At 43.6% G+C, this 24,582-nt stretch overlaps 1 protein-coding gene across 6 annotated transcripts in view; it reads left to right on the top strand.

Annotated features, from left to right (window-relative positions):
- Positions 1-24,582, top strand: part of GLTSCR1L (GLTSCR1 like) — a 77,467-nt gene that overhangs the window by 36,510 nt on the left and 16,375 nt on the right. For 4 of the 6 annotated variants that reach the window (XM_018039006.1, XM_018039008.1, XM_018039004.1 and 1 more), the window contains exons 2-5: positions 6,573-6,618; positions 7,081-7,129; positions 7,219-7,287; positions 10,108-11,787. In XM_018039006.1, the coding sequence (XP_017894495.1) occupies positions 6,578-6,618; positions 7,081-7,129; positions 7,219-7,287; positions 10,108-11,787 (1,839 nt within the window). In that variant the 5' untranslated portion in view covers positions 6,573-6,577. Of the gene's footprint in view, positions 1-3,858; positions 5,744-6,572; positions 6,619-6,669; positions 7,130-7,218; positions 7,288-10,107; positions 11,788-24,582 lie in introns of those variants that run through there. The other 2 variants (XM_005696316.3, XM_018039005.1) reach the window with 2 other exon arrangements.

Here is a 24,582-nt window from a genome sequence, read left to right as displayed (position 1 = left end):
ACAGGGCAAGCAAGAAACAGTGTAGCAGTATCTTTGAAGAACCAAAAGAAAACAGGCTCAATAGACAGGAGTTTGAGCAAACTTCAGGAGATAGTGATGGACAGGCAGCCTGGAATGCTGCCGTCCATGGTGTGGCAAAGCACTGGACACGACTTAGTGGCTCAGTGACAGAACTATATATATCCAGTGAAATACATTTCAAAAATTAAGGCAAAATAAACATTGAAAGACATATGAAAGAATTCATCACCAGATCTGTACTTCAAAATATTAAAGGAAATCCTTCAGAAGGGGGGAAAGGATACCAGATGAAAATCTGAATTCAGTCAAAGGATTGAACAGCACTGGAATTGGTAAATATATGGGTAAAAAATAAAAGTGACTACAGCTCATTATACCTTCAGAGATCACATGAGAAGACTACCCATTCCATAGCTCAGTTCAGTTTCAGTTCAGTCGCTCAGTCATGTCTGACTCTTTGCAACCCCATGAATCGCAGCACGCCAGGCCTCCCTGTCCATCACCCTCTCCCAGAGTTCACTCAGACTCATGTCCATCGAGTCTGTGATGCCATCCAGCCATCTCATCCTCTGTCGTCCCCTTCTCCTCCTGCCCCCAATCCCTCCCAGCATTGACTCTTTTCCAATGAGTCAACTCTCTGCATGAGGTGGCCAAAGTACTGGAGTTTCAGCTTTAGCATCATTCCTTCCAAAGAAATCCCAGGGCTGATCTTCAGAATGGATTGGTTGGATCTCCTTGCAGTCCAAGGGACTCTCAAGAGTCTTCTCCAACACCACAGTTCAAAAGCATCAATTCTTCAGTGCTCAGCCTTCTTCACAGTCCAACTCTCACATCCATACATGACCACTGGAAAAACCATAGCCTTGACTAGACGGACCTTAGTCGGCAAAGTAATGTCTCTGCTTTTGAATATGCTATCTAGGTTGGTCATAACTTTCCTTCCAAGGAGTAAGCGTCTTTTAATTTCATGGCTGCATTCACCATCTGCAGTGATTTTGGAGCCCAAAAAAATAAAGTCTGACACAGTTCCCACTGTTTCCCCATCTATTTCCTATGAAGTGATGGGACCGGATGCCATGATCTTCGTTTTCTGAATGTTGAGCTTTAAGCCAACTTTTTCACTCTCCACTTTCACTTTCACCAAGAAGCTTTTTAGTTCCTCTTCACTTTCTGCCATAGGGTGGTGTCATCTGCATATCTGAGGTTATTGATATTTCTCCCGGCAATCTTGATTCCAGCTTGTGTTTCTTCCAGCCCAGCGTTTCTCATGATGTACTCTGCATAGAAGTTAAATAAGCAGGGTGACAATATACAGCCTTGACGTACTCCTTTTCCTATTTGGAACCAGTCTGTTGTTCCATGTCCAGTTCTAACTGTTGCTTCCTGACCTGCATACAGATTTCTCAAGAGGCAGGTCAGGTGGTCTGGTATTCCCATCTCAGGACTGCTTAAATAAAGTTTCCTACTGATCCCTGTGCTAGCTCAGCACCTTTTAAAGGCAAATTTGTGAATGATTGGGAAATTATGACATATACTGATGCTATACCAAATCAATGCAAATAAAGCAAATGTCAGTAATTTTTTTTGTATGTTGGTAAGATAACCTGTTTTATTGATTCTTGATGATCTTTTAAAGATTTAGCTTACTAGTCATCATTTTCACTAGATAATGTTTTTGGAAGAAGAGAAAACAGAAAAGCATATAAGGGAGAGAAGAGAATCATTTGTGATGCAGTCACATACCAGATTTCATTTTGTGAATTATTTGAAATCCTGTGTTATGACTTTTAATGTTTTCTTCTGCTCCTAGGTTATAATGTCTTTAATCAGTAGAATTGATTTGCTTAGCTAGCTTTCCTGAAATTTGTTCTTGAAACCAACGCATTTCTTGATATAAGAGCTCCAATTTTTTTCCTCCTATGTAAAAAAAAAAAATATATATATATGTATATATATAGCCTACCATCTTCCTTTTTATCTCTGGCTTGGCAGTCTTTAAAATCTTTTTGTGATCTTGAATATCAAACTGTCTGTAAGGTATTTCTTCTGAGATAGCTGATGTAGGTTATTCTTGAGGGCACTGGACTGCTTGAAAATTTTCCAAGTATTTGATGTCCAGTATGCTTACCGAGAATGAGCCTGACTTGAGGTTCTTGTGTTTCATGGATCTCCCTATCCTCTTTGTTTTATTAATTGTATTGGGGTGGGGGCCACTGCTCAGCTTGTTGGATCTTAGTTTCCTAACCTGGAATCAAACCCAGGCCCCAAACAGGTAAAGCCCAAAATCCAGCCACCCAGTTTCCCTCGCAGAAGCAGCTGGTATTGCTGGTTATTTGTGCCTTATTTCAGGGTCTGGATATTTATAAGCACATGTATATATTTTCCCTTTACCCAACACTTGGGTATCAATTATATTCACCCACACAATGGATTGTTACACAGCCATTGAAAATAATGAGGCAGATGCATACGAACTGACTTGGAAAGGTATATGATCAAAGGAACAAGAAAGGTGCATACCTCTTTCATTTCATTTTTTTTAATGCTTTAAATATAATTTCAATACCATAAGATTCACCCTTTAAAGTGTACTGTTTTCCGTGGTTTGATTCCACAACACTTCCATCACGTTAAGAAGAAATCCCATACTCCTCCCCTCTAGGTTTTTATAGTCTGTTGTTAAAAACCAATCATACTACAGTGGATAAGTGTGGAGACTTAGCCCCCTGACCACTAGGGAAGTCCCCTGCATTGGATAGTCTTATACACACAGCATTTCACACTTGTGCAAGAATATCTGTAGGACAAGCACCTGGAAATGTTTGCTAGGTGACATGATTCATGCATTTAAAATTTTTAAAGTAGTTGCCCTCTCCAGAGTTTATGCTCTCACTGCTGCTGCTGCTAAGTCACTTCAGTCGTGTCTGACTCTGTGCGACCCCATAGACAGCAGCCTACCAGGCTCCCCCATCCCTGGGATTCTCCAGGCAAGAGTAACGCTCTCACTACCAAAGTGTGAAAGTCTCTGCTTCCCATTTCCTGACTAGCATAGTCCTTAATCAAACTTTATCTTTGCCAATCTGACAAATAATCTTATCTCATTGTAATTTTCATTTGCATTTCTCTAAGTGAGGGTGATTACTTTTACACATTTAGGGGCTACTTGTCTTTCCTTTTTTATGGACTGATTTTTCATACCCTTTGGTTTTCTGCAGGGTAGCTGACCTTTTTAAAAATATGAGCTCTTTATATATTAGGGAGAAAAGCTGCTTGTGATATGAACCGAACGTGTTTTCCCCACTTTTTTCGTTTGTTTTTAAATCTTTGTTCATTTTTTTTTCTTTTATCATGCATAATTGAAAAAATTTTTGTCATCAAATTTGGCAGACTTCTGCGTCTTGTGACATACTTATCCTTTCCCTACTCCAAGATTATAAAAACAAAATTCTCCCATATGTTTTTCTTAAACTGTAAGTCTCTTCTCCTCCCTTCCCTGCCCCCGGCACGTTTAACTCTTAGATCCATCTGGAATTTATTTTTGTGTAAGATAGGAGGTATGGATCCACCTTCTCTTCTCTTGAGGGCTAATGTTTTCTCCCGCTGACTTGAAATGTCAGTTTTACGTTGTCTTCTTGATTAAGAACAGTATGAGCAATTTTAAATATTAGCTTTCACTTTCTAGGAGTGGTAGTCAGGGATTTCCCTGGTGACCCATGCTTAAAACGTTGCACTTCTAATGCATGGGGCGCTAATTCAGTCTTGAATCAGGGAACCAAGATCCCACATGTGGCCAAGAAGTAAAAATAAATCAATTTTTTTTTTTTAAAACGTGGTGGTCAGGTGTGTCTGGGCAGTGCCTTCTGATCTCTTGGGGCACCTGTAGGAACTGCAGTCCCCTTCTCTCCCTGCCAGATCCTACTGCTGCAAACTGCTATCACCCAGGGGATGTGTCTTGCTCTAGTGTGTGAAACCAAGAAGTAGTTTGTAACCTCTGATCTAGGGACTTCCTCTTGGAAGAGGGGCGGCCAGAGGCCCATCTTGTGAATCCAGAGTCATTACTTTAATGAGGGCTTCAACAAAAGCCCAGAAGTAATGGGAGAATCTTTCCACGAAAAACTCAGCTCTTCACTTTGGAGTTATTAGTTTCTATCCTCAGATTGACTTTCCGCTTTCGAATCCTAGTCAATTTCTACACATTCACTCTGGTAGATGTACTCTGATGGGGCCATCTGTCCTCCTGGGGAAAGAAATACTGGCTTGGGCTGCGTGTGACTGTGTTTGGGCACCATGTAGAGCTGGGTGTGTAGAGGGAAGAGTCATCTCTTCTAATCTGAAACTGTTTAGTCAAAAAGAGTGTGGCCCTTTAAAAAGTAGAATTCTCACAGTACCCCTGACTATAAAGGCTTGTGGAATTCTACCCAAGGGGCGCTGGAGGAGAAGGTCTGTCTGGCAGGACTGATGCCCTGAGTAGGGTGGATGTCCCCAATGAGTGTTCTATCAAGTGTCTGGGCAGCCCACTTGGTTTGGTAGGGGAGGATGTGCAGTGGCTTGTAATTTCATCCCTCTTGTACAATTGCGCTTGTATTGAGTCTACTCAGGGAGTAGCTTATCACTGAACTGTGGGGTAGCAGATGCTCTCTGTGCTTGAAAGTCTTGGTGGCAGTGACATTTGGGAGGAGCGACTGGTGCTGCCTTCCTATCTCGGTGTGTGTGCATTAACCCTGGGGCATCTCGTGCGCTGGAGGAGCTGATACAGGTGTAAAGGGAACCAGGGAGAGACGTGAAAGGGTTCTGCCCTGATGCAAGCTGTTTTTCACATACTAAACAGACACTTAAAAAATGAATTTACAGAGGGTACAGTGGAGCTCCAATTAAATAGTCATATTTAAGTAAAGAAATAATATGCATTTTATAGGCTTAATTATACATCATAATTAGCTAATGTAGTCCCTGTGATTGGGATGTCTGGGAGACCAGCCCAGGGAACAGTAATGAGCAACAGCTAATGTGGTTCTGCATGCTAAATGTCAGGATTTAAGGGCAGACCTTCACACAAATTTCTACCATATCTACTTGATGATAGTTTTCCAGTTTCTCCTTCCTGTCCCTTTTCACCCCTCAAAAGCCATGTTAGTAAAGTCATCCTAGAATGCCCCTGGGTAACTCAACGTCTGAGCCCTAGACAGAGATTTCACTTGGCCCGAGCTCCTCCCATAGTTGTGGCCATGGCTGTTAGCATTGGATAAGCTGTCCACACTGACCTCCTCCTGTCTCCCATCAGCTCTCCTCTCCACCAATGATCCAGAGGGATAATCCACAGCAGCTGAACCCTGTCACCCACCAATGGGGAGGTCCCACATGGGGGGATACTTACCCCTTCCAGACCCTTCCTGAGGAAAGCAAGTTTCCCTTCATGTGGCAGGAGTAATTTTTATATTTGTTTGGCCTTGTGACCAATAGGATGGGAAGTTGGGGGGAAGTGGAGAGGAGATGGCAGTTTTAACCAAGAAAAAAAAAAACCTTAGTAGAAACTCTGCCTTCTTCGGGCGTGTCCTTCTTCTGGGCATCTCTTCAGGATTTCATTCCTCCGTCCAACTGCCGTTCACAACTGCCCTTTCCAACGGCTCCAGAACTCTTGGCCTTGGCATTCCATGATGTAAATTATTCCACGCATGGCTCGAAATGGGTGCGAAGCAATGTTGCCAGGTGTCGGATCACTAGTGTAAGTTTCCCGGATCTCGGGGGAGGGAGGAGAAAGAAAGGGGGAGAACCACTCTTGGAATTTGTACAGTTGTTATTGTTTCAGCCAGAACACAGCGATTGTGCTGGCTGAGCTGGATGCTGTCGATGGCTGGGGAGAGAGGGAGCTTTGGGCTTAGAGCTGCGGTGAACTGGGAGTTGAGAGTTTCTACTTTAAAGATTGTAGTGTTAGGATGTACACTGTTTACAACTGAACAGTTGGCATTGCTGCTGTGGAGGGAGGAACTTGGGACCTTCAGTGCAAAGCCTGTCACAGTACTGCCTAGGGCAACGGTGCCTCTTCTGTCTCAAAAAGTAGGGAGAATTGACTTTTCTGTTTTCCTAAGGATAGCTAAAGTATGGCTAGAAATCCAGATTGCTCACCAGGTTTGGAAACGTAGTCACAAAATTCAAAGACCTCTGTATGCACGGGATTTTTTTAAAAACAGAACTGTGATTGCTCCTCTTGTTCACTGTACTTTTTGAGGAAGTTACTGTTGCTGGTTTATTCCCCTTGTGGGGAATTGCATGTGAAAGTTTGCTGCCAACCCCCTTAGATTTGTCTGGATTCCTTTTTGACTTGTAAGTTCAGGATTTGTGTTCAATAAAAACAATTTAAATTGAATATTTGATCTCTTGAATGACCACAAAAATTTTAAAAATCACATTCATAATAAGCAATTAGCAGGAAATGCACATGAATTACAGTTATTTATCTAGGAAAGTATAAGGTATATTTTTGTGTTGCGTTGATGCTGGTGGCTTTAATCTGCTCTGCTGAAACAGTGCTTTCTTATTCCTTTTCTTTATAGTTGTCATGGATGATGATGACGACTCGTGTCTCCTTGATCTTATTGGGTAAGACGCTCATTCCGGGATTGGGGTGAACTGAGTGTGTGAGGTCTGCTGTACTGACACAACCTAATAAGCACATTGAAACCAAGTGGATTTTTTAAATAAAAATTAAATAATCATCATAGGTATAGTAGATATATATAGGTAGAGTAGGTAAGTATAATATGCCTACCTATAGGTATATATAGGTATAGTAGGAAGACAGAGTGACATGGCTTAACGTAGGAGTCATCATTAGGTAATCCTTTGTCACATTTATTTTCTAAGAAATCCTAGGAGGCCGAAATGAGTGCTAGTAGGAAATGGAATGGCAGCAAAACAAAGCAGATGAAACTACTAATAGTTTTAAAGCAAGGAGAGGATTTTACTTGAGCTAATATGTTCTTTTCTTTTTACCCTAGTAAAAATGACCCTTCACATAAGTAATGCATTCACTTGCTGTTGTCTCTGGTTGTTGTTTTCTAGAGACCCACAAGCACTGAACTATTTTCTGCATGGACCTAGTAATAAATCGGTGAGTAACACGCAGGCTGTCACAGTCGTACGTTTTGCTACTGCTTTTACAGTCTGAGTGATCATTTTTTTGAATTTGTACCTTTGCAGAGCAATGAGGACTTGACTAACGCAGGATATTCTGCAGCCAATTCAAATTCGATTTTCGCCAACTCTAGTGTGAGTATTGGAAACTGCAGTGATCAGGTGTTTCTGTCTCATTGATGCCTGGTGACTGGAAGCTATAATTGCTTTTGGATCATGATGGGAATCCTCACTTCGTCTTTTGCAGTTGCCACAAGAGGAAAATCTATTGAATTATGTTGACAGTTTCTACTTTTAACTTAGCCTATTAAGATTTTTACTTTACTGTTTTCCTTAGCTTTCAGTTTTCTTTCTAAAATGCCACAGACACATAATCTGAAAAACTTTAGAGGCTCTTGAACACTGTTACATAAGCTTTAAGAAAAAATCCTTCTGAATTATGGTTATGTTCTCATCCTTTTCATCTTAAGCGAGGAAAAGATCATAGTAACTGACACCTATTAAGCACTCAGTATGTTCTTGGCACTAAGAGCTTAACCAATATCAACCACACTAACCCTTACAATAATTCCGTGAGCTATAGTAGGTGCTGTTAGTATCCATATTTGAAGATGAGGCAACTGAAGATTTGTACTTACCGAGTGTTACACAGCCAGGAGTTGCAGAGCTTGGAACTGAACCCAGGCCACCAGGTTCCAGGGTGCAGGTCCTTAAATTCTAGGAGCATCCAGATAAGAAATCTGACCTGGGGGACAGGGGAGTCCTGCCTAGAAACTATATCCAGATGGCTGTGTTTAAGCCCATGTTGCTTTAATCTCTTAACTGCTTTGTTCTCCATGGATGATAGCCCAGAGTCCCACTGCCCAAGTCTGAATCCTTGCTCTGCCCCTTTCTAGCTCTGTAGCCTTGCTTATATTACTAAATCTCTATGAGGGTCGGGTTCTTTATTTGTAAATCCAGGAGAATGCTAGCTCTACCTCACAGGCTGGTTAAGATGAATGGAACTAGTCCATGGGCACACTGTTCAGTTAATGTCAACTTATTGTCATCATCAGGGTCTTTATTTTCTTCATCCATAATATGGAGTACCATTGGAGTAGCATTTGGAAAGTTCTTAGGAACGTACAGTTCTTTAAAGTATTTGAGTGTGTACAAAGTATGTCAGATCCTCCACATGCTAGGGGTGGGTTTAAAGTCACAACACTATCTCCTGTAAGGCTTGTGAATCAGTAGCGATTCTGAAATTCATTCTGCATGGGCAATAACTGCATGCATGCCTATAGCCCATAAAGAAGGTATTTAGCCTGTTTCCCGACACTACTGATGTTTACTCACCAGCTCTCCCCCTTCCATCCGAGTATGATTCTAACTCTTCAGGCTGCTTCATTCAGGGTGTATTTGGGGGGACTTGTATTATGTCATGGCAGTAGAAATATTTTAAACGCTTTGCAAACTATGAACTTTTAAACCCATGGTCTGTTAGTTTGTGCACTGTGAAAACATTACTGTGTATCACCACTCAGGAGATAATCCACTGTTGCCTTGACCTTTCTCTGCAGAAACAAGCAAACACACCTCCTTGGTTTCAGTGGCTTTCCCCCACTTCCTTTCAAGTGACTTCAAGTTCTAATTGGGTGTCAGGTGAACTAGTCTTGCTTCTCTGCCTTGTTCTTCCCGTCTTCTAGCCCCCAGAACACCATACCTTACTAGCCTATGGCTGAGAATTTCTAGGGTTTTGAAAACTGGACTGTTCATTCTTCTTCTTTTTTTTTTTTCAGTCACACTGTGCGGCTTGCAGGATCTTAGTTCCCCAGCCAGGGATTGAACCCAGGTCCTGGCAGTGAAAATACCAAGTCCTAACTGCTGGACCACCAAGGAATCCCTGGGACTGTTTATTCTTGCTTGATCTATTTTTAAATGTTTTTCTTCACCTTTAAAAATTTTTAATTATGTTATACTATATATATAAAAAGTTTACCATCCTAACCATTTTTAAGTATACAGTTTGGTAGTGTAAAGTATATTCACATTGCCTTCACCTTGTGTTAAATAACTATTGATTTCATTTTTTTTCTTTTGTAATCCTGTCGTATCCCATGATAAACTTCTGGCCCAGTGGAGTGTCTCTGACTTATCAGTAACTGTGTTCAGTTCTCCGCATATGCCTGTCTTGTTGTCTCTGATTGGAATGCCCAGACCTTAAGGACTCATTACGGACAGACACTAACGCACAAGTGAGCACTTGACAAACGGTGACCAGCTTTTACTCTTGAATAGGACATTGATACAGTTTTTACAGCATCATAATGAGCTGATTACTTCTAAGAAACCAAATGCCCATTCACTCATTTCACATGGGAAGCTTCTTTTCATCCAGACTGATCTTGCCTGGATTGGGACAGGTTAGAACTAGGGGAGTTCTGAGAAACCTTGAAAGTCAAGGCTGAATCTGGGATACCGTCTGGACATCTAGTAGAACCACACTCAGAACTCGCAAAATTCACGTCTCCTCCTGTGGTACAAAGAACTAGACACTGCTGTCTCCTGGATATACACATACCCTAGGCTGAGTCCCATTCAAGCTTTGGACTTGGGAACAATCCTGAAAAATAATGTTTGTGCCACTGTCTCAAAGAATAAAGCTACCCAGGTAGCCATGAGTATGTTTGCATTATTGATCTGTTCCCTATAAAATAATTTACCAAAATGAATAAATAAATAAAAATAAAATAATTTACCAGAGCAATGAATGCTTATACTTAGCAAAAAAAAAAAAATCTTAAACATCATTACTAAGGAAATCAAGTGTCAGAATAAGATGAGCAGTTTGGAGAGTTGAGTCTAAAAAGCAGACTGTTATGCTTTATTCATATTCAAAAGTGAGATTCGTTTTTTGTTCTAAGAATCTCTTTCAGAGGTGAGATACGCCGTGTAACCTCCCGCTTATTTTTTTAGAATGCTGATCCTAAGTCAGCCCTCAAAGCTGTAAGCAGCCAGCTTGGAGAAGGGCCCAGTGATGGACTGCCACTTTCAAGTAGCCTTCAGTTTCTCGAAGATGAACTTGAGTCTTCTCCTCTTCCCGATCTCAGTGAGGACCAACCTTTCGACATTCTTCAGAAATCCTTGCAGGAGGCCAATATCACTGAACAGACATTGGCAGAAGAGGCATATCTGGACGCCAGTATAGGTTCAAGCCAACAGTTTGCACAAGCTCAGCTTCATCCCTCTTCATCAGCATCCTTTACTCAGGCTTCTAATGTTCCTAATTACTCAGGTCAGACGCTGCAGCCTATAGGGGTGACTCCTGTGCCTGTGGGCACGTCGTTGGCAAGCAATACGGTGGGCGTGCACCATGGCTTCATGCACCACGTGGGGATCAGTGTGCCCAGCCAGCATTTGTCTAATAGCAGCCAGATTAGTGGTTCTGGACAAATACAGTTAATTGGGTCATTTGGTAATCAACCTTCCATGATGACTATTAATAACCTAGATGGATCACAAATTATACTAAAGGGTGGTGGGCAGCAAGCCCCCTCAAATGTGAGTGGAGGGCTTCTTGTTCACAGACAGACTCCTAATGGCAACTCCTTGTTTGGGAACTCCAGTTCCAGCCCAGTAGCACAGCCTGTTACTGTTCCGTTTAACAGCACAAATTTCCAAACATCTTTACCTGTGCATAACATCATCATACAAAGGGGTCTTGCACCAAATTCGAATAAAGTCCCAGTTAATATCCAGCCAAAGCCTATCCAGATGGGTCAGCAAAACACATACAATGTGAACAACTTAGGAATACAACAGCACCATGTTCAGCAAGGGATCTCGTTCGCCTCTGCAAGCTCACCCCAGGGCTCAGTGGTTGGTCCGCACATGTCCGTGAACATCGTAAACCAACAGAACACAAGGAAGCCCGTCACCTCGCAGGCCGTGAGCAGTGCCGGGGGCAGTATCGTTATTCATTCTCCTATGGGCCAGCCTCACACACCCCAGAGTCAGTTCCTCATACCTACGAGCCTTTCTGTCAATTCCAACTCGGTACACCACGTCCAGACCATCAATGGGCAGCTTCTTCAGACTCAGCCCTCTCAGCTCATTTCTGGCCAGGTGGCCTCAGAGCATGTCATGTTGAACAGAAACTCTTCCAACATGCTCAGGACCAACCAACCATATTCTGGACAGATGCTGAACAACCAGAATGCCGCCGTCCAGTTAGTGTCTGGGCAGACATTTGCCGCCTCCGGAAGCCCAGTGATTGTCAACCACGCCTCTCCTCAGATCGTCGGTGGACAGGTGCCTTTGCAGCAGGCATCACCCACCGTCTTGCACCTGTCCCCTGGGCAGAGCAGCGTCTCCCAAGGAAGACCTGGCTTCACCACCATGCCCTCAGTGACAAGCATGGCAGGACCTAGTCGGTTCCCTGTCGTCAGTTCGTCCAGCACTGCCCATCCTAGTCTTGGGTCTGCGGTTCAGTCTGGTGCATCAGGATCAAACTTTACAGGAGATCAGCTGACCCAGCCAAATAGGACTCCAGGACCAGTCAGTGTGTCCCATCGTCTTCCAGTTCCTTCCTCCAAGTCTACCAGCGCCTTCAGTAACACACCTGGAGTAGGAAGCCAGCAGCAGCTCTTCTGTCAGGTAATGTCCCCTTCATCAAACAAATGCTTGGGTGACTGCAGAAGGGAAGAATGGAGTATGTATTTGTAAAGAATATAATTTTCATCCTAGGGTCCCAATTTATTATCTTAAGATGTTCAACTTATGATTGATTGCCTTTTTTCTTCTTAGTTAAAATGTTCTATCCCACATAGCCTTGTGGTTTAGGGTGGAGACTTCATGGATTTGACTCCATGGGAACAAGTCTCACCTTAACTAACCTCTCTAGACTTAAGTTTTTCCATCTGTATAATAGACTTTATATTAATAATGCTACCATCCCACATAGTTATTGAGAAAGTTAAATGAGATAATCTGTATAAAGCGCTTAGCATGGTCCCTGGCAAATGGCAAATACTCAGTGTGTGCTTAGCTCATCGTGTCCAACTCTTTGCAACCCGGACTGTTAGCCGGCCAGCCTCCTCTGTCCATGGGATTTTTCAGGCCAGAATACTGGAGTGGGTTGTCATTTTCCTCCTCCAGGGGATCAAAGAGCCAATATTAATACATATACATGATGGAATGTGTTATAGGCATTTAAAAGGAAAGATTATTTCAGATTATTTACTTACATCAAGGGATTTCCCTGGTGGATCAGACAGTAAAGAATCTTCCTGCAGTGTGGGAGACCCAGGGTCAATCCCTGGGTTGGGAAGATCTGCTGGAGAAGGGAATGGCAACCCACTCCAGTATTCTTGCCTGGAGAATTCTATGGGCAGAGGAGCCTGTCAGGTCACAGTCCATGGGGTCGCAAAGAGTCAGACACGAGTGAGTGACTGACACTTTGGCTTCACTCTCACTTGCATCATATAGAAGCCACTAGGTCCCATGACTATGGACTGGGTAGAGAAGTCGTGGCTGTTTCTTGGGTGCCAACTGGAAAGGCTCAGGGACCTACTGAGACTCAGCAGTGGGTAACTGGCCTGCACAGAGGGGTGCATACAGGAGGGAAGGATCCAGGGCACTGGATGGACCAAGTACCTGAGCCTGTTCTTACCAGGCTGCTGTGCAGGTGAATGACCAGGCAGTCAGTTACACCATGTGAAGATGGTGTTCCTGAGAAGCCTTTCAAACACTTGTCAGCGGTGGTCCCTCAGCCCATCTGCCAGCCCTTGAACTCCTATGGCTTCTGGCTCTCACACATTCTGAGAATGTTCTGTAGCCCCAGTTCCATACCCCACCTGCCCGCTGTGGTATACCCTCTCAACTCCTCCATTTTCCCTGCCTTTCTCCTCCACGTTTAGAAGAACTCAGAACCTCCTCTCTACCACGTAGGTCAATATTTTTTAAACTGTGTACCTTTGACTTAGTAACTCCATTAATCCTAAGGAAACAAAGATTATTTATGATTAAGGATGTTCAGTGTACACTTTTGGTATCAAAACTGTTTGTTTTGTTTGTTGAATTTTGTTTACATTTATTTGGCTGTCCCACGTCTTAATTGTGGCATGCCAGATCTTCGATATTAGTTGTGACATGTGGGATCTAGCTCCCCTGCATTGGGAGCGAGGAATATTAGCCACTGAACCACCAGGGAAGTCCCTTTGTATGTTTTGAAATAATGTCAGACTTATAGAAAAACTAGAGTTGTAAGAAGAGTGTAAAGAATTTTCGTGTACCCTTCAGCAAGATTCTCCAAATGTTAACTTTTTACCCCGTTTGTTTTATTCTTCTCTCTCTCTCTCTGTTTCACACACACACATACACAAACACACACATATAGTTTTGAAGAGTAAATTGCAGGCATGATGCCTCTTGACCCCTACATACTTCAGTCTTAACAGGTTTATTTCTTGAAGTCAGGGGCATTCCACTACATAACCACAGTACTGTTATCAAAACCAAGAAGTCAGCATTATTACAATATTACTATTAAATCTATAGACTTTATTCTGTGTAGTTCATTTTCCTAATAATGTCCCTTACAGCAAGAGAGAATAAAATATGTTTCATTTTGTTTTTATGGTCCAGGATCCAACCTAGGATCACTGCCTAATTCTGTTGTCATGTCTTTAAATCTGAAACAGTTTCTTCACCTTTTATGACCTTGACTTTTTGAAGAGTACCAATCAGTTATGTTATTGAGTGTTCCTCAATTAGAGTTTCTCTAATGTTTCCTCATGATGAAATTCAGGTTATACATTTTTGGTGGCCTTCCCTGGTGGCTTAGCAGTAAAGAATCTGCCTGCCAATGCAGTGGATGTGGATTTGATCCCTGGTTCTGGAAGATCCCCTGGAGAAGGAAACAGCAACCCGCTCTGGTACACTTGCCTGGGAAATCCTATGGACAGAGGAGGCTAGTGGGTTATAGCATATGGGGTGGCAAAGAGTCAGACTCAACAACTAAACAACTATACCTTTTTGAGAGGATTGGCACAGAAGTGGTGCGTGTGTCCTCGTGAGGTGGACTTGTCCCACTCCTGGTGATGCTAACTCTGAGCACTTGCTTAAGGTGGGGTCTGCTTCATGTGGTCTCTGATGTGTCATTAACAAGCTTCTTTGGGGAGCTACATTGAGATCATGTAGATATCGTTTCTTGCCAAACTTGAACAAACTAGTTTAAGCTTTCACTGAAAATTCCCAACTGAATCAGTTATTAGTCAGTCAGCTGTTACTGTGATGGTCACCACATAGAGGCTTTCTAATTCCATCAAGTGGATCCTGCCTTAATTGTTAGCACTCTGCTCTAAGGAAGCGCTTTCCTGTTTCTCCCTTTAACTTCTATCAGTATAGACTCATAGATTCTTATCTTATTCAATGGGTTAAAAATTGTTGCAATCATTTATTTTGATGCTCAAATTGATTTTTTAAAATTATTTTTTAACATGAAACTTGAGATCATATGCTCTTTTATTAAAAATTTCACTTTGATGCTTAGGTTTGTTGGGATTTATATGTTTATTTAATTTTTTGGGTGCATGGCATGTGGGATCTTAGTTCCCTGATGAGGGGTTAAATCCACGTCCCCTGCTTTGGCAGCGCAGAGTCATAACTACTGGACCACCGGGAAAGTTCCACTCAAGTTGATTTGATGGCCATTGAGCGCCCCTCCAAATTGGCTGCTGGTCCCTCTGACATGTTTCCACCATGCTTGGAGCACTGCCTTTTAATTTCTGGGAAACCATGATATTCCATGTTCATCTTTCACTTTCCTGCCCCTGCCCTGGAATTCCACCATTTTAGGGGCCTTGCTCTTTCTAGTGGAGAATAGTACTTAGAAGCCAAGATCAGAGCACTACATATTCATTGCTACTAACGTTGTCACAACTGGGACTCACATATGTTTACACATACACAACATCTGTAGCTATCTATTATCTGTACATCTATGTTAAAAACAGTGAGTTCATACTGATACTTCAGTTCTAATCCAGGACCACCAGATTCGTTATTCAAGTCTCCTTTTCCATATTTATCACTCCCTTTTCTAATAGTGAAGAAGCCTGCCACATAATATATTTGCTTATTTGCCCAGTCCTAGAATACATAGAAAATAGTTTTAGAATCACTAATTCATGGGCTTCCCTGGTGTTTCAGAGGGTAAAGCATCTGCCTGCAATGCAGGAGACCTGGGTTCGATCCCTGGGTTGGGAAGATCCCTGGAGAAGGGAAAGGCTACCCACACCTGTATTCTGGACTGGAGAATTCCATGGACTATATAGTCCACGGGGTCGCAAAAAGTCAAACACAACTGAGTGAATTTCACTTATAAATTCATTTTAAGTGCACATTTAAACATGAAATATTTTAAATGTACGTTTAACTGTAAAATAGTTAATAAGCAATTTGCTATCTCTTTTAGAAAAATGATGAAAGACAATATGGTGAACTAGAAAATAGAAAACCCTCTTGCTTACCAAACACTCAGAAACTTGATTAAAAGGAAATGTACTACTCCATCAACAGCAGTTCCTTGGGTGGTGGAATTACAGATACTCTGTTTTCTTCTAATTTAAAAAATTTACCCATGGTAGAGGAGGTGATACCTAGAAAGCATTTATCAACATATCGATGCATTTTTTAAAAGAGTAAAACTTCCCATTGGTAAAAATTAGAAACAGTTCCAAAATAGCTTAGAATGAAGAGTAAGCCCTCCCCTTCCAGGTTTCCCTACCAGAGGCCACCAATGTCTCTGAGTTCTTTCTCTTTCTCTTCCCCCAGACATCCTTTGCACATTCAGCACACGTCACATATACACTTAACTCTGCAACACACCGTACCCATTTCCATACCCATTTTTACTTAATTAGATAATTTGAGGATCTCATGATATCTGTATGTATTGGTCTACGTCATGTTTATTATAATTAATTATACATAATCAGCCACAGCATGGTTATTTCCTTTCTTTTTCATTTTTTTCAATAATGCTTCAATGAAGGGGGGAAAAAAATCTCTCTCTCTAACTCCCCAAAGTTTCAATTATCCAAAGGTAACAAGAAGCATATTCCAGCAGCTCCAAAGTAATTTTTTGTGACTTAATCTCAAAGAACATTGGGAACTAAATCTTGCATTATACCCCATGTGTTCTGCTCTAGGTTTTCCAGAACAATTAAAATATCAGGTATTTTGCAATAAGGAGGACATAACCTCAGAGGCTACACAAGCTGGAAAAGTAGTGTTGAGGTGCCGTCTAACATTTACACTCCCAGGAAATCCAGAAGCAGAGTGACTCTTTTTACTTTATAATTTCTGTATAAATTACCTTATAGAACATTGTAAGGAACAAAGATACCATTATCAAGGGCCTTCAATGTTTATTTACTTGGGGAAATTTCATTTAGCAAGTTTTGATACCATAAAGCATTAATATTAAATGAGTTTTAAATATAAACTGTATTTATTTTTGCCATCGATAATACACTTATTTGGTTCAAAATTCAAAAGATACAGAAAGTTGTGTACTACAGTGAAAAATTTCCTTCCTCCTATCGCCAGCCACCCAGTTGCCTCTAGTTTAACCAGCTTCTTAAAGAGTGAACTTAAGTCCCCGCCTCACCTTTCCTTTTATGAAAACTTTCAGAACCACAGAAAAGCTGGGAGAGTACAGTGGACCTCTGCAGCGAGACTCACTACTTGTTTATGTTTTGCAGCATTTGTTCTGTTTGTGTCTGGATGTCTCCGGTTCTCTCTCCAAACACAGACACAGACACACACACACACAGACACACAGACACACACACACAGACACACACACACACACTTTCCTCTGAACTATTTGAAAGTAAGTTGCAAAATGGCATGAGACGTGACCACTAAATTCTTTAACAAGTATCTCCCCAAAACAAAGACTGTCTTCAACACAACCTCAGTATCACTATCATGCCCAGGAAATTTAACATTTGTGTAATAACATCATCAGATTTCTTCCTGTTGAGCCAGTAACACCCTTCATAACAATGCCTCACTCTGGAGAGCACTGATCACTTACTGTCCCGTCTCTTTAGGCTGTAGCAGCCTGGATCAGTTGTTTCAAGGGGGGCCCTCAGCGCATTGACTGATTGTTTCCTCGTGGTTGGAGTCTGGCCGAGTGGCTGGCATATAATGTTTGTTTGTCCCTTTATGGGTGATCACTTGGTTCCCATGGCCCCCCTGGCCAGGTTTCTCCTCGAGGTATTCAAAAGTATCTTATTCCAGTACAAGGAAGACATAATCTCTGGGACGGTGTTTTGGGACTATGTGACCCTCTTGTTTCTCAGCCTTTCACCATTGACTTCACTGATATATAATACATTAGTGATTGTAAAATGATTTTCTAATTATCCTAGCTACTGTTAGTGATTGAGATTTTTCCAAAAAAGAGAGCTTTTCTTCTTCTCACATTGTATATATATGCGTGCTGCTGCTGCTGCTGCTAAGTCGCTTCAGTCGTGTCCGACTCTGTGCAACCCCATAGACGGCAGCCCACCAGGCTCCCCCGTCCCTGGGATTCTCCAGGCAAGAATACTGGAGTGGGTTGCCATTTCCTTCTCCAGTGCATGAAAGTGAAAAGTGAAAGTGAAGTCGCTCAGTCATGTCCAACTCCTAGCGACCCCATGGACTGCAGCCTACCAGGCTCCTCCTTCCATGGGATTTTCCAGGCAAGAGTACTAGAGTGGGGTGCCATTGCCTTCTCTGGTATATATGTGTATGTGTGTATATGACACTATGAAATCATAGTTGTTTTTTTTCTTTTTAATTTATTTAATTGGCTATGCCAGGTCTTAGTTGCAGCATGTGGGACCTAGTTCCCTGACCAGGGATTGAACCCAGGCCCCCCTACATTGGCAGTGTGGAGTCTTAGCCACTGGATCACCAGGGAAGTCCTGACATCATAGTTTGTTTTTTCATTCATTTTAAAACTACTTATTATGGGAAACTTTATTTATTTACTTATTTACTTTGGCTGCATCAGGTCTTCATTACGGCATGCAGGATCTTTATTGCATCATGTAGGGTCTGTCGTTGCCATGCACTGACTCAGTTGTGGTGTACAGGGTCAGTAGTTGTGGCCCGTGGGCTTAGTTGCTTCACGGCATATGGGACCTTAGTTTCCCAACCGGGATTTGAACCCATGTCCTCTGCATTGCAAGGTGGGTTCTTAACCACTGGGCCACCAGGGGAGTCCCTATGAGGAACTTCAAACATGAACAGAAGTAGACAAGATAGTGTATTGAACCCTCATGCTCAATCAGCTTCAGGGCTGACCCACTCATGGTTGCTTCTGTGTTATCCATACCTGACTCAGGCTTCCCTTCCCAGTGTTATTCTGAAGCTAATCGAGACACAGAAGTTCATCTCTAATTTTTTAGTGTATTTCTCTAAATATCGTGTATTTTCTTTCATAGTTAGTGTTTCAATCTATTGCTTTCCTTATTCTTTTGATGCTTAAATCCTCCCCAGTTTGGTCAGTGGAGGCGAGGGCTGCTTAAGATGGGTTCTGTACTTTTTTCACCTCCCCACCTCCTTTGAGCACTCTATGGGACAAGACGTTATAGGCATGTCTATGATTTCCTTGCCTCACACCTAGAATCAGTCATTTCTCTAAGTCATTCTCTGTGAATTTAAATCTCTTCCTGCAAAGAGTCATTTAAAGGACTTAGGCTTTCTCTTGAATGCTGCTGCTGCTGCTGCTGCTAAGTCACTTCAGTCATGTCCGACTCTGTGCGACCCCATAGACGGCAGCCCACCAGGCTCCCCCGTCCCTGGGATTCTCATGAATGGATTAATATTTTACAAATCACTGATTAAAGCAGTTTGCAAGAGTTTAGCCTAAACAAAGTAAGTCCAACTCTCTTTAGATCCAGGCAAGAATACTGGAGTGGGCTGCCATTTCCTTCTCCAGGGGATCTTCCTAACCCAGGGATCGAACCCAGGTCTCCCACATTGCAGGCAGACCCTTTAACCTCTGAGCCACCAGGGAAGCCCCTACTAACTAACTAACTATAAAATTCCCTGAGAACTTTGTGTGAGAGATTTCTGGAGTGGTCACCACTGAAGTCTCCAGCCATCCCTGCCCCTCCCTAACTCCTTCCGCATCCAGCTCAGCCTGCCTACTTAACCATGGAACCACTGAATGCTCAGACGCTCAGACTTCATAATCTAGGTGTTCTTGCTTTTTTCTTTTCCTTCTATACTTTTAATAGGTTATTAAATCCTACAAATTCTTCCTTGAATGTCTCATATCCATTCTTCCCAATAAAAATGAAAGTAATAATATTATTAACAACTGGTACATACCTTGGGGCCACAGGTAGCATTATTGTTCCCATTTTGCAGTCAAGGACTTGGAGGTTCAGAGCATGGGCGAATTGCTGTAAAGGCAGACTTCACCTGCTAGCTGTCTTACCGCGCTGCCTCGCATTGCTCTGCTTTCTGCATCCGCACTTGGGGCTAGACTTTAACAGGGACAGCAGTAGAATGGGTAAAACGAGAGTTGGAATAGCAATCAGAGCTCACTTGCAGGTCATCTTCTGCCAGTGACTGGTTTTGTGATCCAAGTTCATATCTTAAATTCTGAGCCCTTGTTTTCTCTTGAAAATGAGGAAACCCTAGCCAAGCCATAGAATCATCTGGGGAGCTTTGTAAAAATATGGATACCCCCATAAATTCTGACTTAAATGGTTTGGATTAAAGGCTCTAGGCATTAGCATTTTCCAAAAGCTCCTCGAGTGATTCTAAAGTGCAAACAGGAAGAAGGGCCAATGAGTAGATGGTTCCCAAGGCCCATCCATATTGTCATTAGGTGGCTGTCACCATTGTCTGAGTGATTAATCTGCCTTCAGCTTCTTCCCAAAGTCTGGTTTATTCATCTTGCCAAAACATTTGTTCGATGACCTAACCCACATCATCTGGGAGCTTCTCATTGCACAGGAAAAAAGTATAAACCCCCACCCTAGCCCTTAAGCTGAACTCAAGCTGAACTCTTCAGGTTAGCCAGGCATGACCCCTCATGGTTTCCCAAACAGGCCAGACTCACTGTGAGCCCCAAGCCTCTGCTGATGGGTATCCACTGAATGTCCTTTCCTGTCTTGCCTGACGGCTTTCCCTCCATCAGGGCATCCAGACTTCTAAAAGAGTGAAGCCTTTCTCACACCATCCATTGATCTCTTCTCTGCACTTTTTGTTTATGCTGCCCACCAGGTACATAACCACTTGCTATTCTGTTTGCTTCATTGATTCATTCGTTCAGCAGTGTATCAGCACCTGCGCGGCCAGCCCTGGGCCATACGACAGGCCGTTGCAGGGCAGAAGGCAGCGGACAAGCTGACCAGTATTCTCAGTGCTCCGGTGGGAGCAGCCCAGAGCTCCAGGCTCCAGAAAGGAGCCTCTCACCCAGATGGGGCAGGTTTACTTGAAATAGTGGTTTCTGACTGAGCCTTCCTAAGGGAGAAGGAAGTCATCCAGCAAGAAAGGGTCTGAGTCAAGAATGTTCAGGCAGTAGGATCAGGGAGTGCAGGGCCTTGGGCAGGGAAGAGAATGTGGTTCTGCAGGGGAAGGAGAACAGGTTCAAGTGAGGCATGAAGATTTAGGTGGGAAAGGTAAGCGGGCACTAAATCCTACAGGACCTTGATGCTGCGCCACGGAGCCATCAGGGTGTCATAACTTAAGCCTGACATAGTGAAAACCGACTCCGCCTGGGTGGCTGTAGGAAGGGCGAGAAGTGAAATGGATTTGAGGCAGGTTAGATAGAATTTCTGATTGATTGGCTGGAGTGGCAGAATAAGGGTGACACAGATTCCTGACTTTTTTAAGCCAAAAAGTTGACTTAAAACTCAACATGCAGAAAACTAAGACCATGGCATCAGGTCCCATCACTTCATGGCAAATAGATGGGGAAACCATGGAAACAGTGAGAGACTTTATTTTGAGGGGCTCCAAAATCACTGCAGATGGTGACTGCAGCCATGAAATTAAAAGACGCTTGCTCTTTGGAAGAAAAGCTATATGACCAACCTAGACAACATATTAAAAAGCAGAGACATTACTTTGCCAACAAAGGTCCATTTAGTCAAAGCTATGGTTTTTCCAGTAGTTATGTATGGATGTGAGAGTTGGACTGTAAAGAAAGCTGAGGGCCGAAGAATTGATGCTTTTGAACTGTTGTGTTGGAGAAGACTCTTGAGAGTCCCTTGGACAGCAAGGAGATCCAACCAGTCCATCCTAAAGGAAACCAGGCCTGAATATTCATTGAAAGGACTGATGCTGAAACTCCAATACTTTAGCCACCTGATGTGAAGAACTGACTCATTTTAAAAGACCCTGATGCTGGGAAAAACCGAAGGTGGGAGAAGGGAACAACAGAGGGTGAGATGGTTGGATGGCATCACTGACTTGATGGACATGAGTTTGAGAAAGCTCTGGGAGATGGACAGGGAAGCCTGGCATGCTGCAGTCCATGGGGTCACAAAGAGTTGGACACACTGAGCAACTGAACTGAACTGAACTGAGATTCCTGACTGACACCCAGGTTCACTGAAATAGAGAACAGGGGAAGACATCGTGGTTTGAAGGGAAGTTCTGAGTTTAGTTTAGGATGTTCGTCAAGAGTGGGGTACTTGTGTGACAGCGGAGTTGTATGGGAGACGGCTCCTCATGCTGAAGCAGAGGGTGAGATGCCAGCTGAAGTGGGGCTGCCTTGCGTGTATATCACGATGGAAGCAGCCAGAGGGGAGGAAATGCGTCAGGAAGAGCGTGTCAGCAGAGAGGAAGAGTGGCCACAAGAGAACCCTAACACACTTCAGCACTTGGGGTGGACGCAGAAAGACAAGTCCACAGTGAGACTCAGGATGTTCCAAAAAACCTAAAGGTCTTGGCAGTTTGGAAGCTAAGAAAGGAAAATGAGGCAGGCAGGGATAGCTGGGGCCCATAGAGTTGAGTGTCACTGAGGGGCTGGTAGAAGTCAGGATGGGAATGTTTCTGACATATTTAGCAACAGGGAGGCAGTTGTTGACCTTGGTCACATTTGTTTCCGTGGAGTGATACGTGCAGAAGCCAGATTATAGATGAGGGGAGATGAGGAGTGTTGCAATGAGCATGGACATCTTCCAGAAAAATGACAGTAACTGACCCTGCAGTAGCTCCACAGATGTGTGGAGTCCAGTGGGTGATTTTTATAAGATACGGGAAAGCCTTGACCTTTTTTCCAAAGCCTTGGAAAGGAGAAGGACATGAATTCCAGGGCATCAGTGGGATTCTTTGTAGAAAAAAAGGAGAGATGCTTCTGCCACTGTAACAGGGAAGGGGGGAAGGGATGACTAGGGATCAGGTGAGGTCATATCTTTGATGGTAGAAGGTGGAATGAATTCTCACCTGGCTTACAGGTTTGAAGACAATGAACTAGCCTTCAGTGGAAAATGAGCAGGGAGCTAGCCAGAGAAAGAAAGGGTTACTGGTCAGGCCTGAGGGCCTGAGATTGGCCACCGTAACTGTGGTGCACTGATGGGCTGGGTTTGGGCCCGCCTGGGTGTTCTCTGGCTGGTGAATGTTCAGAAGACAAGGCCTGTAGCGGTATCCTTCAGCCTCCCTCTTTGATTACCGTGGTATGGTGTATACAGTGAACGCCCAAATGTCTTAGTCAAGGTGCTTTGGGTTGCAACTATCAGAAACTCACTCTAACCTTGTTTAGCAAAAAAGAAGAACATCTCATGGAGTGCAGCTCGTTTATAAGGGTCAGAACCAGGCTCTCTGCTGTTCCCTTGGCCTCTCCAAGATGGCATGTGCCTGCCTCTCTCCTTCACGGTCCCCTCTCCCTCTTCTGGACCCAAGTGGCCAGCCCAGGCCAACGTCACAATATTTGCCAACCATTTAACAGAGACTGGAAAAAGAGAAAAAAGAACAACAGAGACTGGCAAGTGCAGTGGTTTCCCCACCTTCAGAATACATCAGAATCCACTGGAGAGCTTTTTTTAATAAAGGATTCCTGAACGCCACATTGGATTTCTGAACCCATCTTTGTGGATGGAAACCCAAAACTTTGTCTTTCAGAAGCTCCCCCAGGTGATCTTGATACAATTAGGGTATAAACCTGCACTTGAGAACTACTGCTGTTAGGTGCCCACCTGCTCCCCCCATTCTCAGTTCCAAGGAGCATCTGATTGGCCCACGTGGTTCAGTCAGCCTTGACCCGAGGAGCCAGTCGTGGGTGACCTGAGGAAGCAGCTCCATGGGGCCTCTGCTGCTCTGTACAGAGCCTTTGTTCAAATTAGGAAAAAGTGCGCCCTGAGCCGAAATAAAGAAAGGCACCCCTAGGAGGGAGAAGCTGCTCCCTGGCAGGGTTGGCAGTTTCCACGGAAAGAAGAGGTGACCCTGCCCTGGATTCTAGCTCTCCACATCCTCGAGCCCTGTGTGTGCCCACCACCCTGGCTCCACCCATTTCTGTGGCAGGGGGCGCTTCCCAGAGGAGGGCGTGGGCTGGGAAGATTCCCAGTGGCCTCCCTCATTCAGCAGACACCTGATGCTATCATCTTGCTAGTTTGTTGTGGGCTCTTACAAAGGGTACCACAGAGCTGGGGACGGATAGATTCTGTACTCTGATTCATTGGGGGATTTCTCTGTATTCACATGGTATCAAGATAATGCAGGATCTAAAGAGTTAAAATCATACACTGATGTGAGCAGAGTTCTTGGAGCCAAGTTCGCAAGAAGATAGCCTTCAGTAGCTTCTCTATTGTAAAGAAAATATATTTCAAGAGGAAGTTTTCTCCTTAGAGCTCAGGAAAAAAAGACCAGAATGATCAATTTTATTTCTGGAAAAGACTGTCAGTTGGGGGCAACTTAAACTGGGCGGGGGGGGGATGGCAGAAATTTGTTGGCTGCTAGGGAGAGCTTTGGACTAGGAGGCGGCAGGGACCCCTATAACTTAGGCTGCTGTGGAATTCACTCACTCATTTTCATCTAACAGCGGTTCACCCTGTGCTCGCTGTGGTGTCAGGCCCTCTTCTGGTGTTGGGGATTCAGTAGTGAATCAGACAAAAGTCCTGCCCTGAGAATCAGGGGACTGGAAGCGACCAGTGACATCTGGAAACAGAGCGGGCCTGTCGGGCAGCAGAGCTTTCCAAACATACAGACCTGGTGAATGGAGGTGTAACCCACATTCCCAGTGGATTGCTATTCTGCCATCACCCTGGCCCACCCAACCTCCACGTTACCCCACGGACCCGCTGGGGAGATCATTCCAGTCCCCAGCGGAGGCACACAGTGAGGGGCACCGGCAGCAGCTGGAGGATGAAAATGCGCTGATGCCAGTGTTGAGCCCCCACTCAGGTGGGCGAGAGGCCTGTGAAACACTCATACCAG

This window comes from Capra hircus, chromosome 23 (assembly GCF_001704415.2).
Source record: "Capra hircus breed San Clemente chromosome 23, ASM170441v1, whole genome shotgun sequence".
In the NCBI taxonomy this organism is placed as follows: Eukaryota; Metazoa; Chordata; class Mammalia; order Artiodactyla; family Bovidae; genus Capra; species Capra hircus.
The sequence above is the reverse complement of the archived record's forward strand: the minus strand, read 5'-3'. Positions and strand labels throughout refer to the sequence as shown.